This window comes from Acomys minous (genome assembly GCF_964271855.1).
Source record: "Acomys minous genome assembly, chromosome: 5".
Taxonomy (NCBI): Eukaryota; Metazoa; Chordata; class Mammalia; order Rodentia; family Muridae; genus Acomys; species Acomys minous.
In genome coordinates, this window is record NC_140494.1 from 60,769,174 (window position 1) to 60,786,437 (window position 17,264).

General features: G+C 41.5%; 1 protein-coding gene and 1 pseudogene across 11 annotated transcripts in view; both read right to left on the reverse strand.

Annotated features, from left to right (window-relative positions):
• Positions 1 to 17,264, reverse strand: part of CPLANE1 (ciliogenesis and planar polarity effector complex subunit 1) — a 90,503-nt gene that overhangs the window by 38,858 nt on the left and 34,381 nt on the right. For 8 of the 10 annotated variants that reach the window (XR_014779548.1, XM_084783528.1, XM_084783529.1 and 5 more), the window contains 9 exons: positions 15,749 to 15,858; positions 15,443 to 15,601; positions 14,068 to 14,176; positions 9,905 to 10,196; positions 6,134 to 7,070; positions 3,933 to 4,078; positions 2,964 to 3,127; positions 2,381 to 2,451; positions 1,670 to 1,749 (listed from right to left, as the gene is read on the reverse strand). Coding sequence is in view for 9 of the 10 variants with exons in the window: in XM_084783528.1 (XP_084639654.1) it covers positions 1,670 to 1,749; positions 2,381 to 2,451; positions 2,964 to 3,127; positions 3,933 to 4,078; positions 6,134 to 7,070; positions 9,905 to 10,196; positions 14,068 to 14,176; positions 15,443 to 15,601; positions 15,749 to 15,858 (2,068 nt within the window). In the remaining variant the exon portion in view is untranslated. The remainder of the gene's footprint in view (positions 1 to 1,669; positions 1,750 to 2,380; positions 2,452 to 2,963; positions 3,128 to 3,932; positions 4,079 to 6,133; positions 7,071 to 9,904; positions 10,197 to 14,067; positions 14,177 to 15,442; positions 15,602 to 15,748; positions 15,859 to 17,264) is intronic. The other 2 variants (XM_084783526.1, XM_084783527.1) reach the window with 2 other exon arrangements.
• Positions 10,952 to 12,237, reverse strand: LOC311598483 (heterogeneous nuclear ribonucleoprotein A3-like; annotated as a pseudogene). The gene has a single exon. The product of its transcript is annotated as a heterogeneous nuclear ribonucleoprotein A3-like (transcript).

Here is a 17,264-nt window from a genome sequence, read left to right on the forward strand (position 1 = left end):
GTTCTAGAACAGCCAGATCTACATAGTGAGGCCCTGTCTCAAAAACAAAAAAAAATCTGTATTAACTATTCAAAACAGAAATAAGATCTGCGATCTGGAACAAAAGAGTCTAATGGTACCTCTCTTATCAAGGGTCTTAGTTAGGTTTCTATTACTGTGATTAAAACTAGTCAAACTAACTGGGCAAGGAAAAGGGTTTATTTCACGTCACAGGTTATAGATGGCAGAAGGAAGCCAGGGCAGGGACCTGGAGGCAGGACCGGAAGCAGAGACTATGGAGTGAAAGTGCTTTACTGGCTCACTCCACCTGGCTTGCTCAGTTTGCTTTCTTATACAATCTAGGACCAACTGCTGAGGGTTGGTATGCCCTCTGCTGTACTCTAGGCCTTCCTACGTCAATCATTAATCAACAAAATGCCCTATACACTCATCTACAAGCAATCTGATAAGCATTTTCTCAACTGAGGTTTCTCTTCCCAGATAACTATGGCTTGTGTCAAGTAGCAAGACAGAGACAGACAATAAGACAATGCTAAAACTCTGTGCGTGTGTAGTTTGTGTAGGATGGCAGGCGTGAGCATGGGTATGTGTGGAGGCCAAGTCATCCTTGGGTGTCATTCCTCAGGAAGTGTTCCTTCTGTTTTTGGGGACAGGGCCTCAGTAATTAGGTTTAGGCTGGTTGGCCAACAGGTCCTCAGGATCTGCCTTTCTGCCTGTCCAGCACTAGGATTGTAAGTGAGCACCATCATACCCTGCTTTTTACATTGGCAAGAGGGATGAAATTCACGTCCTTGTGTTTATAGGACAAACAGTTTACTGGCTGAGCTATCTCCTAGCTCCTAAATTCTCTAAAATTCTAAAATATTAAAAGTCATGTGTAAGCTGCAACTTATGAAAATTGTTTTCAACTCTCCCTCAAACAGTAATGTGCCGACAGCAAAGTATACACATCAGTGCTCTAATGGACAGAATGCAGCAACCAGAACACAGCAGTAAAGGCCACGTGTATTATGAGGCACAATGGTTTTGTATCTAATTCAATAACAGTCCAACCAGCGTGCACAGACACCTCCCTAACTAGTAGATGAATAAACTGTGATCTATTTATAGGTATAGATACAATTCATTTTGATAAGGCTGAGTGTTAAGATGACAAAGGCAAAGAAGAAATGATTATTTATTTTTATGAGAAATGTAACATTTATCAAACATAATTAACTGTCACTACAAATAAAAGTTATAATACCAGAATAAAATATATATCATAAATTATTTTAAAAATATCTGAAAGCACTAAGTTTTTTTTTAGAGTTGATAATCATGTTGCTGTGGTTTGAATGAGAAAGACCCCCATAGGCTCCTAGGTTTAAATGCTTTGCCTCCAATTAGTGGAACTGTTAGGAGCTGCGACCTTGGTGGAGGTGTGTCAATGCGGCTGGGCTCAGGGTTTCAATAGCCCACAGCAGGCCCAGTCTCACTCCCTCTCTGCCTGCTGCCTGGGGATCAGGATGGGAAGTGCTCAGCTACCACCCCAGGGTCATGATGAAACTGGAAGCAGCATTCAACTAAATGTTTTTTGTTTTTGTTTATAAGAGTTGACTTGGTAGTGATGCTTCCTCATAGCAATAAAATAGGAACAAAGACACATGCCATACTTTCTTTCCCTTACCCTTTCTGTTCCGTCAATTTTGGATCCCCATTGGTCTCCAGTGGTTCTTTCCTGGGACCCTGAACCTCTTCTGTGGAATGCTGTAAAAACCAATAGAGTCCATACCCACAATGAGAAGAGGTGAGAAATAAATGCATGACTGTTGGGTATTTTGAATTTCACATTAAATACCAGACTAAAAGCAAGTGACAAAATGAGCCTTAAAAGGCCCAGTCCTACTGTGACCAAGTCCTTAAACGTGTGAGCTGCCTTTAGCCATCAAGATGAGCTACTGAGTCTGTTAAAGTAGAGAGGTGAGGTGTTGCCTGTAGACTCCTTTATAAAGTACATGTACACTAACTCGTGAAAGCCACCACAAAGTGAGGGAAAACTAATGCTTTTTGAAACAAATGTTAAAATACCAGGAAAGATCTGTGTTCTACATAGAAATTTGGTTTAAAGAAAACAAATAATGCAGAGAAACTGCAAATCACAGTGAACCACACTGCATAACTAAGGACACACTCACCACTCTTGACAAACTTGCCCTAGTACTTCAGGAAATAGGACACTGCAGTGTCTGAAAGACTGGACACATTCAACATACAGTCTACAGGTAAGTGCAGCTGGGCCAGACAGCAGCTTTGCCTGACCATACAGTACAGCACACTTAGGTGTCATCTAAGCACTAAGCCAAAGTTACACACCCATGTGTGCTGTTTGCTGGCTTACCTCTGATAAGAGCTGTGATGCTGGCATGCAGGCAGCAGCACAGGGATCTCTGAGACTCCCAACAGGTCCTTCTAGAAGGATTAGAAATGAAGGGAATGCCGAGAATTAAAGATAATCTTTTCACTCTGTCTTTCTCTAAGGTTTAAGGGATATTGAAGGAAACAATATGACAGATATATATTCTAAGCATACAAATACATTTCAAAAACTGCCTAAAGAGTCTTCCTCCTCATCAAGTAAACCCCAGGAGAGCCCTGAGAGGCCTTCTATCAGTTTGCACAAGTGCAAGCAAAGCTCCTGGGGTTCTGTTCCATGTGCAACTGTTGGGGAGAGGCTCGCAGCTGGCTTACAGGAATCAAGGGGCTGATGGTCCCTGTGCATGAAGGAGGGTCAACTCGCAAAGCTATTAACTTAAAAATGTCTTACATAGTCTTGTTTTATTTGCAAATCAAGTTACAGGTTAGTATGCTCTGCGTTTCAAAAAATACCACTTAAAAATCTTTTAGTTCTAAAAACAAGAGTTTAGATATCATCAGTTACAAATTAGTAATGCCAATGAAAATTATGATGTACATGAACTGACCTTCACAGTCTGAGATGTGCATATCTGTTTCAACCTGTGTAAACGTTTCTACTTCTGATTGAGTCTCGTCAACATCTACACGTTCTGTCTCAGTCTCATGGGTGACGGCTAGAATCTCAGCAGTTTCTGTCACTTCAGGATTTTCTGCTTCAGCTGGGATTCTACTAAAGAAAATATATCAATGAAAATTAAAATCCACTCTTGGAGACAAACAGCTTCCTTTCATTTAGTGCTTTTAGCAATGGAAAATTTCATTTTCATATTTTCTAAGGCTTTTAAAAATGTTTCTTACATTTCTGATACGTAGATGATCCTAGCTTTCATTTGCTCAAAAACACCAGAGTAAATTCAGCTTATCTAAAATTAATGTCCTCACAAAGGGATCTTCGTGTTTCACCATGGCACTCACATGCAGGTCAGTGTCCCTCCAAGGCTTAGCTAAGAGAGCAGCACTGCTAGGAGGGGAAGAAGTTCAGGCAGGCGTGAGCACTGGGGAGGCTGGATGTGTGCCTCTGAAGAGGAGAGGAGACCTGGCCCCTTCCTCTTTCTTCTTTGTTTCCCGGGTGAATTTTCCCTACCATGCCCTTCCATGATGTGTTGTCTCACCCTAGACCTAAAGCAATACGGCTACCAACCACAGAGCTGAGCCTCGAACACAGTGGGCAAAACAAACCCTTTATCTGCAAGCCGCTACCTCAAGTGTATCAAAACAGTGACAGAAACCTAACCAACTGTTCACCAATAACAGCTCCTGCTGCTGCCTCATAACAAAGGGTCTTTCCAAAGGAACTAGATCTCCCCTCAGGAAAGACATGCTAGACCAGTATGGAAGAAACAGTTTACAGGAATTGTCCAAGTACTTCAGGAAGCTTCCTTTCTGTCCCTCTAGATCAAAGAAACACTCATTCCTTTAGTTTGTAAGAGGTCAAGTCTTCTTCACTGAAGAGGAGGGCACGCAGAGCAACTTACTTCCAGAAGCTCTGCCTGCGGCAACCATCCTTGCTGTTTCCCGCCTCAGCTCCAGCCTGGGCTGCTACTGCGACTGGCGAGTCGGCAGCGGTGTTGCTCTCTCCTTCCGCTGCCACCTCAGACTCGGAGTAACGACTCTCTGGCACCTGAAGAAAACCACTTACAGTGTTGTATGGAATATTAAGCCACGTTTAAAAAGCATACTTTTAAGTCATTCCTAGTTTTGTAGAACTGATTCTCTTATAAACTCATTATTTACTGAATTTGTACAGACAACTTTTTATTTCTAGAAACAATAGCCAAATCTTTAGTCTACCTGGAAAAAGTAAGTTTGGCTTCCTACATAAAGCACAAAAAGAAACCATTTTCCAGCTAGCGGTGGCAGTGACATCTTTAACCCTGCACTTGTAAGGAAGCAGCGATGGATCTCTGAGTTCAAGGCCAGCCTGGTCAACAGTGAGTTCCAGGACAGCCAGGCCTATACAGAGAAACCCTGCTTCAGGGGATTTAAAAAGAAAAGAAGCCATTCTTCCACACATTTAAGCCGTACTAACTCTGTTTTCAGGCCATAAAAGCACACTATTGACAACAAGGGGTGTACTCATCTCCCTGTCTGCCATTCAGATGACATTTGGGAGTTGGGAAGTCAGCCCTGTCCTCAATCTCTTGCCACGTAGGCACAAGGACCTGAGTCTGATGCCGGGAACTCACGTAACAAAGCCAGGTGTGACTGCGCACAGCCATAATCCCAGCAGTGGGCAAGCAGCAAGTTCCAGGCCAGTGAGAGACCCAGTCTGAAAAAACTAGACAGACAGAGGTTGAGAAGTGACATCTGAGGTTGACCTCAGCTCTCTGTGAGCTTGTGCTCTCCCTCCCCCTCCCCCCACCCGACCCTCTCCCTCTCTCCCTTCCTCCCTTCCTCCCCACCCACAAGACATTTCATGATTTCACAGTGTTAAAAACACATGCCCCTACAAATGTAAGTGGTGGTCGTTGAGAGCACTGGCCACTCCTTCAGAGGGACCTGGATTTGACTCAGCACCACTTGGTATCTCACAACTATCTACATCTCCAATTCAAAGGATCTAACACCTTCTTCTGGTTTCCTGAGGTGCTGCATGTATGTGGTGCAAAGATGTAGGCAAAACAATGATACACATCAAATAAACAGAAAAACTGTAAAACAATACAAGTACTGTCTTTATCTTATCTAACTCAGACACATATTTCCTAGACATACAAGTTACAAGAAAACAAGTACCCTTGTTTCACATAAATTTCATACCTTAAAATAACAGAAACTGTTATTATTTTAAAGAGGAAAGAAAAATCCATTTAATAACCCACAAAAATCAATGCACACATGCACACACATACACATACACACACACACACACACACGTTTCCTCAGCACTATTTTAGAATGAAGGTCTTTGTCATTAACATGGGAAAGAAGGACTGCTCAGCACTGTTCCTCCACAGATGTTTTTCTGCATCAAGTTTTCCAACCTCTGCCTCAAGAGTGTAAGTAAAAACATTCTCTAATTCATTTGCTAAAAACTTCCATAATAAAAACTGAGTAACCTAGTACCTTATGTCAACTAACATCTGAAACTTAAAAGAAAATGAATGTAATAGCATTTATGCCAACCAAATTGTTTTTTTCCCTTTTTACTGTATACAAACATAAAAAATAAAATCATCAGCCTCCCTAAAAGCACTTTCATTCCAGGATGGCCAAGGCTACACAGAGAGACCCTGTCTCGAAAAACCAAAAAAAAAACAAAAAACAAAAAACACTTTCATTGTTTTCTGTCTTTTTGTTTTGTTTTTTGTTTTTGTTTTTGTTTTTGTTTTGTTTTGTTTTGTTTTGTTTTTCAAGACAAAGTTTCTCTGTGTAGCCTTGGCTGTCCTGGACTCGCTTTGTAGTCCAGGCTGGCCTCGAACTCATAGTTATCCGATCGACCTGCCTCTGCCTCCCGAGTGCTGTCATTAAAGGTGTGCACCACCACACCTGGCTTCTCGTTGTTGTTTTCTTAACCAAAGGAATCTCTTTAAGAAAGAACACACTGGGTGATACAGAGTATAATCAACACTGTCAATAATTTTCTATTACTTTAATGGATTCCTTAAAGTGTAAACAACAGCTTTAAACTAAAAAGGTACTGTCTTCATTTGTTATGAATGGTTGACATAATTACCTTAACAATGTCATTTTTTGCCCTATATGCGGCAGTGTAGGGTTGTTCCAGAAGCCACAGTGAGGTAAGAATGGCAGCTGCAGAGGTCTTTACACGAATCACTGGGCGGTATTTACAGAACGGCTGTGCGGCTCCAGGGTCACAGAGGAGCCTCCGGTCCGACCACCGTACCATCCACTCCACCAGTCTCCCTGCATCGCCAAACATGTCCTCAAGCGCCAGAGGAAGGTCTTCCTGAGGGCTGCCAGCACTGCAACCAACTACTCGGAAACCGTATCTTCCACTTTTGACAGATTTGGGAATCCAAAAGGAGTAGTTTGATGAGCTCTGCATTAGCGGTTTCTCTCGTTGGTCAGCTTGAATTCTATAAGTTGGCTTTTGTTTTAAGCCAAACAATCCCACCTTTCTTTCGGTTCTCGTGACTTCAGGTAGAGGGTTTTCTGCAGTGCTCGTCAACCTGTTAGCTAGTTCTGAAAGTGCCTGGCTTTCTAAATTCTGGGCACACACACTGTTTAGAGAGGATAGTTTTTCAGATTCCTGTGACTCAGGAGTGACAACAAAGCAAGCACCAGCTCTATACACATTCTCACTTTCAGTTTTGCTGTGGCGTCGTTTTAATGTTGTATGTACATCGAAAAGTAAAGAATTAAGTTCATATTCTCTAAGGTGCCCAGAAAAGCTTGTCAAAAATGGAATTCCAGGGTCACTGGAACAAAAGTCTCTTTCAAGAACATAACTCAAAAATAGCTCAAGGAATTTAATGTACTCATCATCATCACGTTCAAATTCCCAAACTCCAACTGCAGGAAGTGCTTTTTCCCCTAATGCTTCATGACCATCTTTCCTTTGGGAGTTTTCTTTCTGATTACATATGTTCTTTTTATCACTTGGCTTACCAACCAATGTTAAATCCATATGATCTGGAGCATGTCTATGGCTTTAAAAAAAAAAGAACAAGATTAATTTAACGATTGTTTAATTATTATAATTGATCTCGTAGTGGATTTTAAAAATATTTTCTATACTGATCAAGTCTTGTATCTTTTTTGTGTTTCAATTGTCTCTTTTACATGAAACATGATGAACTACACGATCTCTAAGAAGCACACTATCCTAGAAGATTGAAAATATGGGGGGGGGGGGGCTGGAGAGCTGGCTCAGCAGTTAAGAGCACCTGCTGCTCGGCCAGAGGACCTGGGTTTGGCTCCTAACACCCACACCAGGCAGTTCAAACTATTTGTAATTTCAGTTCTAGGAGAACAAATGTCCTCCTATCTCCACAGGAACAAGGCACGCACCTGTGGCATACACTATGTGTATCATATGTAGATACACATAGAAGTAAAAATAAATATTTTAAAAGGACCATGTGCAAAGGGAAACTAGGCATTAAAAGAAATGAAAAATGTGTTCACATAAAGTTCACTATAGAAAAAGAACAAGAGGTCTAGCAAGATGACTCAGAAGGTAAAGGCACCTGCTGACAAGCCTTAGGACCTGAGTTCAATACCTGGAATCCACACTAGAAGGAGAAAACCAAGTCTCTGAAATTGTCCTCTGACTTCCACAAAAATGCCATGGAATGTACCTATCCCCCATACACCACACAGGCACACAAATACACAGACACACACAAATAAATATAAAAATAAAACACATGAATGTCCACTCTGAAGGTTTAAATGGCCCTCTAATATAAAAATTTAGAAAATTAAAGTCAACAAAAAAAATCAGGGGGCTGGAGAGATGGCTCAGAAGTTAAGGGCACTGACTGCTCTTCCAGAGATCCTGAGTTCAATTCCCCAGAAACCACATGGTGGCTCACAACCATCTATAATGTGATCTGATGCCCTCCTCTGGCCTGCAGGTCCATGTGCAGGCAGAGCACTATATACATAATAATAAATAAATAAATCTTAAAAAAAAAAAGTCAGAAGCCACCAATATGCACTTAGTGTTCCGGGGTTCTGTTTCCACCGCTTCTCTAGCCCCCTCGTGTACAGTGGAAACAAGTAGTAAAAGTCTTTGAGTTCTCCTACACAAATGCTTGAGTCTTTTCAAACTACGACCATGAGAATAAATAGCTGCTATAAAAACCCTGTTGGCAGGCGCCTTAGCGGTTGGCCACATTTGCTCTCAAGTGCCTCTTTTCAACACAGTTGCTAGGGTAGAACACAGATAGAGTCTCAGCTCCCAAAGTAAGAGAAACGTTGTGAAGTACCCGGGCCCAGGCTAACGCATGCCTTCTTCCCCAGAATGCACAGAAGCAGCTGGCAAGAGATGCCTATGTATTTAAGCACAGCTGTTTTGTTAAACAAGCATGCTATTAAAATGTTATTAGATATGGTTCAAGCACGTTTAGAGTATAAAATTTATTTTATGTGTCCTGGTGTGACCTGCATGTATGCCTATGTGAGTGTCAGATCTTAGAATTACTGACCCATGTAGGTGCTCGGATTTGAACCCAGGACCTCAGGAAGAGCAGTCAGTACCCTTAACCACTGAGCCATCTCTCCAGCCTGATTATATAGTTTTTAAGTCACAAGAGGACATATTGCATTGTAGTTACTAGAATTTTAATCAAAACAACAAAACCCAAGAGCTTAAATCATAGGTTTATACAACAAGTAAGAATGTCAACAAATTAAGAGTTCTAAAGATGAGCATGCAAGCTTCTTCCTTTGGGTCCTCAAACATAATATGGCTAACCCAGTCACTTCAAACAGGTTCAAAGCCATTGTTTGGAAATTTTGGAGCCAGAAGTATTTTGAATCTGGATGGGTTTTGTTACTGGTGGGGGAGGAGGGCTGATATTTGCATATACATAATAAGACATCTTGGGGATAAGGCCAAAGTATGGTAGCTGAGCCATGTAACAGTGTCTGCAGTGTGTAGGGCCTGGGTTCTAGCTCCAGCACCAAGAACAAAACAAACAAGAGTCATCTATGCTTCAACTAATCCCAGGATTCTTAAACTAGCGGCCTAAAGAAAAGTGTATGCAGTATTTTTAGTGTGCTTCCATTTTATCGTTGATCTCTCATAGAAAATCAAGTATGAATTTTCAACTTTCAGTATTTAATTGGATTTTAAAGCTGAATATTTTAGGTTTTCAAATTAAGTATGCTCAACTTTAACTCTAAAGATTAAGCTGGGCACGCGGGCACAGACCCTTACTCCCAGCACTCAGGATGCAAAGGCAGGCAAAGCTCTGAGTTTTAGGCCTGCTAGGGATACATAATAAGATCTTGCCTCAAAATAAAAAGAAACAACACCACACACACACACACACACACACACAAAAAAAAAACAACCCTGAAGATTATTTGGAAAATAAACAAAATAAAAACCTCAAAGCCCTACACTGAATTTTGTCTACTCGTCTCATTGTTGGCTCAGATGTCAAAATCATTCCACAATTTCAGTAATATTAACAATGAATTTTCAAATTTATAAACTTGTAATGCTCTTGTGAGTACAGAGGTTTGCACTTTTTTTTTTTTTTTTTTTTTTTTTTTTTTTTTTTTTTGGTTTTTAGAGACAGGGTTTCTCTGTGTAGCCTTGGCTGTCCTGGACTTGCTTTGTAGATCAGGCCGGCCTCGAACTCACAGTGATCCACCTGCCTCTGCCTCCCAAGAACTGGGATTAAAGGCATGCGCCACCACCACCTGGCTTACTTTTTATATTGCTGAGGATTTTGGGATTAGAAATCAGCTCATCGCTTGTACTCTTCTGAAGGAAGTAGGTACTTATATTAGGAGCGCCCACATGTACCTTTGATAGAAGTGGATCCAAGTTTTTTCTTCAAAAGACAAGGTTTCAGAGAATGTATCTGCATCGCTGTGTAGCAGAGAGCTGCCCAGTTCTGTGAGTGTGCTTCTACTCACACTGGTCCCCAGGGAAACCCTGTCAGAAGCTGGAGCAGCAGCTGGCTTTTCTTCTTCATCTGGCTCCCATAGATTCAGTTCAAAAGTGCCTATGTTCCTCTGCACACGTTTTAGGGCTTTCAGCCTCACTTTTTGGGCAGAATGCATGACCACAGACATCAGTTCTTCAGTCTGAGGACCTAGGTGGGGAAAAACAAAGACCTTATGGTTCACAGAAATGTTTCACTCAAGAGCTAAGGCAGGCGTAGTAGTAATGCCTGATGACAGCGCTCGGGGGCGGAGTCAGGAGGATCAGCACGGGTTCTGGCCAGCCTTGTCTACACTACACGCTAAGTTCCAGACCTTGCATGCCTGCATAGGAAGGCTGTGTCACAGAAGAGAGAAAAGAGAGGGACCTAATTCTGCCTGGAATCAAACTAATTACTAAGGTTTATTTCCACTTTTTCTCAGGTTATGTTTTCTTCAGTATTTGTTAGAAAGCTACGACCCTTTCCAGAAGTGCACAAGCCGAATAAGGTCCACTAAGGAACATAAAAGGCGAAGAACCCAGATTCCCTCCCTCCCCCTTTAAAAGAAGTGGATCCCAAGGGAAAATAATTTGGGGGTAGGCCAGGCAAGGAAATGTGCACCTGCACATCATATGCCAACCAACTCAGGAGGCTGAGGTAGGAGGATTAGAAGATATTTCAAAACCAACCAAAAAACAAAACAAACCAAAACCAAAAAACAAAGCCTATCACAGCTGAAGAGGTAATCCTTCCTTCCTTCCTTCCTTCCTTCCTTTCTTTTTTTTTTTTTTTTTTTGAAAAGTTAAAAATGCCTTAAAATTTTCATTCCTGGTACCACTACCACAATTTATAATGTAATGTAAATTACTATTACCTGATGTAATGAAAAGAAAAAGACAAAGCTAAAACAGATAAAAGTCCTCAGGAATGTCCATCTAATCGACACTGCACTGCATTCATCAACAGCGGCCCTTGTTGCAAACTGTGGCTGTGACGTCCTGAACAAGGGTTTCCTGTTTAAGCTGCAGTGACTTCTCTGACTGTGGATCATCGTTCCTTCTGGGGCAGATCTTTACAGCTCCTCTAATGCACCTGGGATGACTGTCTCAAAGCAACCTGCAGCTTTCCTGACAGCTCCTCGCTGTCTCTCCTGCTAAGAACTGTGGTTTTTCTCTGCTGTTTTTCTTTTCTTTTTTTTAAACCTGCTACTCTATCCACCACTTCCACCACCAGATCCACAGGCAGCACTATAGGAACTGCCCGACCTTCTTCCACCCAAACTCCCTGCACCTTCATGGGTCCATAATTTGATTTTTGTTGTCCACTATAATGTCCAAAGTCATTATGGTTCTCACCACCACCACAGATACCTCCACCAAAATTTCCTCCATCACTGTTACCATCCTATCTTCCTCCTCCTCCACCATATCCACCACCTTGGTTTCCATATCCTGGTCCACCACATAGCCTCCTCTACTACTGTAACCAGGACCTCCACCACAGTTGCCACCGTCACCTCCAAACCATTATATCCACCATCACCACCTCCATCACTGCCTCTGCTGCCACCACCTCCACCACAGCCTCCTCTACCACCAGTTTCCACCACTACCCATAAAGTTGCCAGATCCACCTCCACGACCTCTCTGTGATCCAGCGGACTGCATCTCTTGTTTAGAAAGAGCCTTTTTCACTTCACAATTATGCCCATTAATAGTGTGGTATTTCTGAATAGCAATTATATCAATTGTGTCATGATCATCAAAAATTACAAAAGCAAATCCTCTCCTTTTTCCACTCTGTCTGCCTTCCATAACTTCTATGGTTTCAATCCTGCCACACTTTTCACAGTAGTCTCTCAGGTTATACTCTTCTGTATCTTCTTTAATGCCACCAACAAAAATGTTCTTCACCATTAACTGGGCACCGGGCTTAATAGAATCCTTTCTAGAAACATTCTCGTTGGTTCCACTACATGCCCATCAACCTTGAGTGGCTGAGCACACATGGCAGCATCCACCTCTTCAACACAAGAGTGGGTCACAACACCAAAGCCCCTGGAACCTTTTGTTTGGGGCTCTCATTACCACAGTCTGTATGTGCACCCCTTTTCTCAAAATGCTCTTAAGCGGTCATCTGTGGTTTCCAAGCTCAGACCACCAACAAACAGCTTCCTCAGCTGCTCTGGTGCCTTTGGATCATGGTCTTCCATTTTGAGATCAGACTCGCCACTTCCAACTTAAGTTCAATCAAAGGAGGTATTGATGATGCAGGTAGTGGGTGCTAATATGGCTTTCTAAAATAGGTTCTGAAGAACTTCTTCACCTTGATGTCCTAACTCATGAGGCTGCCAAAGCCTTAGACAGGCATCAAGGCCATCTTTGTGTGCTTGCATCCCTCTGTGAGAAGCTACTCTGTGAAGACAGCCAAGGCCCTCTGCACAGAGCACCAAAGTCAACCTCATCAAGGCTGATGACAAAGAGGAACTAAGGGAGTGGGTAGGTCTCTGAAAAACTGGTTTGGAAAAAAAAGCCCCACAAGCTGACTGGTTGCAACTGTACAGTAGGTAAGGACTACAGTAAAGAATCTCAGGCCAGCGATGTCACTGAAAAGTACTTCAATGCAAGAAATGAGCAAATAAAAATGTATCATTTTCTTTAAAAAGATATAAATTACAAATAAAGAATGACAAAGATTATTTTCTAATCCCACTGAATGGGAAAAAAGAAAGTCAGAGTATTTTTAGCAAAAATTAAAGCTTTCTTACTATAAGTAATGAGAATAGCAAAGTTTTCAAAATTGTCTTAAAAATTTAAGCATTATTAATACAGAAAGAGAATTATTTTAGAAGGTAAAAAGAAATATCAGGAAATATACAAGTATAACTGTGCAGTGCACAACTCAAGAAGGCCAAGTTGTACAAGAAGCCAGTTGTATTTCCAAAAAAGAAAAAGGGAAAGCCACTTTAGGGTCCTCCGTGGCTGGTGTGGTTTGGTGGTAAGGCACGAGCAAGAAACCAAGAGGCCTAAGGTCTGTTCTACACCATCAAAAAAGGAAAGAAAGAAGGAAAACGGCAGGTTTTATTTCTATACATTTTGCCAAAATAAAAAAAATCTACAAGGCCATCTTGAATGTACAAGATAAAAAACATAAGTAACTTTACACAAAGAGGAAAACTAAGAGTTTTCAATAGGTATATGAAATACGTAAAGACCACATGCTCTATTTTATTTCCTTATTGAGGCAAAAGCTTTCTGTGTTGACCAGGGCGATTTTGAAAGCATGGGCACAATGACCCTCCCCACAAGACACCCCAGACTCTCCATTTTATATCCATCTCTATCTAATCCTCTCTCAATACATATTGATCAATTAGGTAACAAAATAGCCATTTTACTTATAAATAAGGAAAGGAGGCCTTTTTAGAGAAATGGCTCAAAGAAACTGAGCAACTTGCTTAAGACACTGTTACTGACCAGGCTATGAGGAGAAATAGGCTCCTTCTAGTTCCAAACCAATGCAACTAGTTCTGCAATGGGGTCCTGCATCCACTTTCTCTACAACACCCCACCCCCCCCACCCCCCCCACCCCCCGCTCTCTTTTTTTCCCTTTGGTTTTTCGAGACAGAGTTTCTCTTGTAGTCCTGGGCCTCCCTTTGTAGACAGGCTGGCCTCAAACACAAAGATCTGCCTGCCTCTGCCTCAGAGTGCTAGCATTAAAGGCGCACCATCGTGCCCAGCCACTTTCTCACTCGTTATCTTTAAGGAGGGGCAGAAATTCAGATACCTAGGTGGCAGACAACAGACACTTTCAAAACAAGAGCATCTTGGGGCTGGAGAGATGGCACAACAGTTAAACGCACTTGATGTTCTTCCAAAGGACAGGGTTCAGTTCTCAGCATGCACACCAGGCAGTTCAGTTACCTCCAGTTCCAGGGGAACTGAAGTCTCCGAAGGCAGGAGCACACACATGGCACACACGCAAATACAACAGAGCATCTTCAACAGTGTAAGCACTAAACGTGAGAGAAATAGCAAATACCTGTCACAACACCGCGTCTGAGTCTCTGATGCAGAGAGTGGTACTTTTCTCTTAAAGGAACTCTTATAGCCTCGGGATTGGGAAATGCTTTCACAAAAATTTCTGCTACCTTCAGGAAAAAAAAAATCAACATTTTAAGATCAACATTAGTCTTTTTCTCTTTCTTTTTAATTCTTCACATACTTTAAGTTGGAACATAAATGTCTACTTAATAATTTTTTGTTGTTTAGGCAAGCTACTAGAAATCACCATCAATTTTCTTTCTTCCTTTTTTATTGTACTTTAAAATATTTGGTAAAATTATGTATATTCAAGGTAGAAGATGTGATGATCTATGATTTATGCTGACTATCTCAGCCAAATTAGCATATCAATCACCAATCATAGTAATCACTGTATGTGTACAGATACAGGTAAGAACACTTTATAGGGGCTGGAGAGACGGCTCAGTGGTTAAGAGTGCCGCCTGCTCTTCCAGAGGTCCTGAGTTCAATTCCCAGCAACCACATGGTGGCTCACAACCATCTATAATGTAATCTGATACCCTCTTCTGCACATAAAGTACTCATATGCAATAAATAAAATAAATAAATCTTTAAAAAAAAAAAAAAGAACACTTTATAGCCAGGAGCAGTGGCACAGACTGTAAGCCCAGCACTCGGGGAGGCAGGGGCAGGTGGATCTCTGTGAGTTCGAGGCCAGCCTGGCCTACAAAGTGAGTCCAGGACAGCCAAGGCTACACAGAGAAACCCTGTCTTGAAAAACCACCACCACCAACAACAACAACAAAGATCCACCTCCTTCATCAAATTTCAAGTAAACCAAAGCATACCATTAACTATAGTCACCATGCTGTACACCAGCTCCTAGAACTAATTTATCTTATGAGTGCAAGTCTGCATGCTTTAGTCAATGTCTCCCAACCCTTACCCCCACCTTAAAAAACAATAGTTAATTTTTCTCCATAAAAAAGTATCTCCTGTGGAAAAAAAAATTACAGTGAAATGGATCTGAAAGAGACCAATCCATTATCCTCAAAGAGCTCTGGAAACTGTCCCAAGACACAGAGAAGATACTGGAGGCTTAAGAAGAGGATGACTTACAGAGGGTGATGTGACCCCATCTCTACCGTACTTCTAACACCTCCCTTCTCGAAGCACGTCCCTAGCCCTGTGACTAGCACTGTGCTCTCAGCTTCAGTGAGCTTTATGGGTCCAGGTGAGATCACACAGCATCTGTCTTTCTGAAATGGAGGATATTATGCCATGTGCAATTGGTCAGACAGGAAAAGGCAACATCATTCCTGACTAAAACAGCAAAATACACTAGGGCCTATTTTTCAGATTTAGTTTATTTTTACCAACAATCATATTACCTTTCTGACTGGAGGCAGTTCTCCAATAAGGCTCAAAATTATATCCTGAATAAGTTCTTCCATATTAAAAAACCGAGAGAAAGGTAGCATTCTACAGGCCCATTCCAGCGTTTGAAAACAGTGCTCAACCACAGAAGAATCAAACTCCACTTCAAGGTCCTATGTGGATATGAAGAAGATTGTCTTTTCAGTTAAACAGACAAACCGGAATAAGTTCAGAAGAACACCATACTACAAACAGTAAACTCTTCTACTAATCAATGATTTCCCAAGCACTGTTTATTCTATTCTTGAGCTGATAAATACCTTTTCTACCTTCACATTTTCTCTTGCTTTCTGATACTGTCTGCAACTGTGCGATAACTTATCACGGATATGCAACATCCAACACAAAGCACAAAGTTCTCTGAAGCAACCTAAAAACACAAATGTAAAAAGAGAATGTGTGAGTTGCACATCCACAGGTAATTTCTTTTCAAAATACATGTCTTTATTCTGCTGATTACAAAAGAAAAGTGTGGGGGCTGGGTAGGTAGCTCAGTGAGTCAAGCGCTTGCTGCTGTGCGAGTCTGGGCATCAGAATGGGGCCCCCAGCACTCCTGCAGATTCTGGGCAGCTGTGGCAGCCCACTGTAATGCTGGCACTTAGGAGGTGGGGGAGGGGAGGGTCCCCAGAGTACGTAGACTAACACATTGAATGACATCAACTGAGGCACCTCTATGTATGAGGTGGACAATGACCAAGAAAGATACCTAATGTCAACCTCTGGCTTCCACACATATACACATTGTGTGTATACACACACAGACACACACACACACAGACACACACACACACACACACACACACACACACACACACAGATACACATATGCATTGGCCAAAACATGAAAACCAAAAATGTACTCATTGTAAGCATCTTATATAAGTCATGAAGATCCTTTCAGAATTTTTTTGTTTTGTTTTGTTTTGTTTTTCAAGACAGGGTTTCTCTATGTAGCCTTGGCTGTCCTGGACTCGCTTTGTAGACCAGGCTGGCCTCGAACTCACAGCGATCCGCCTGCCTCTGCCTCCTGAGTGCTGGGATTAAAGGCGTGTGCCACCACGCCCGGCCAGAATTTTAATATATATATTACGCTAGAATATTTTCTAAATATCAGTTGTAAGATACGAAAACACATTTACAGAATTACTTAATCTATTTACTTCTAATTGACTTGCCTTATAAATTTATAGTATATTATAAATATTTTTCAATTCCAAAACATAGTCCATACTGTGTATCAATCAAAATATCACTTATTTGTATACCACTGGGAATTCAACCCAGGACTTGATACTTGGCAGATAAAAATCTGAGCTGCAAACCTGAAAGTTACTTACTAATATGCATTTTTACTTAAACTTTTTTTTTCAAGGCAGGGTCTCACTATGTAGCCCTGGCTGCCCTGAAACTCACTATGCAAATCAAGCTGATCTCAAACTCTAGAAATCCACCTGCCTTGGTACTGCTCAGTCTTTTAAATACTAAAACCAAATTCCAATATTAATTTTTAAAAAAATTTTATGTTTATGTGTGTATGTGCTTGTGTGTGTTTGTACAGTTGTGCACGCCCGACAGACTTTCATGTGGAGGTTAGTTCTCTTTCTACTATGTGGGTTTAAGGGATTGAATTTAGGTTTTTAGGCAGGGCCGTAAGCACCTTTACCTGAATGAGCCATTGCACATGCCTAAGGGCATGGTTCTGTTATTCAGACCTGGCCCTGGGTCTGACTCCTAATGCTGCAAAACAAACACACACACACACACACACACACACAC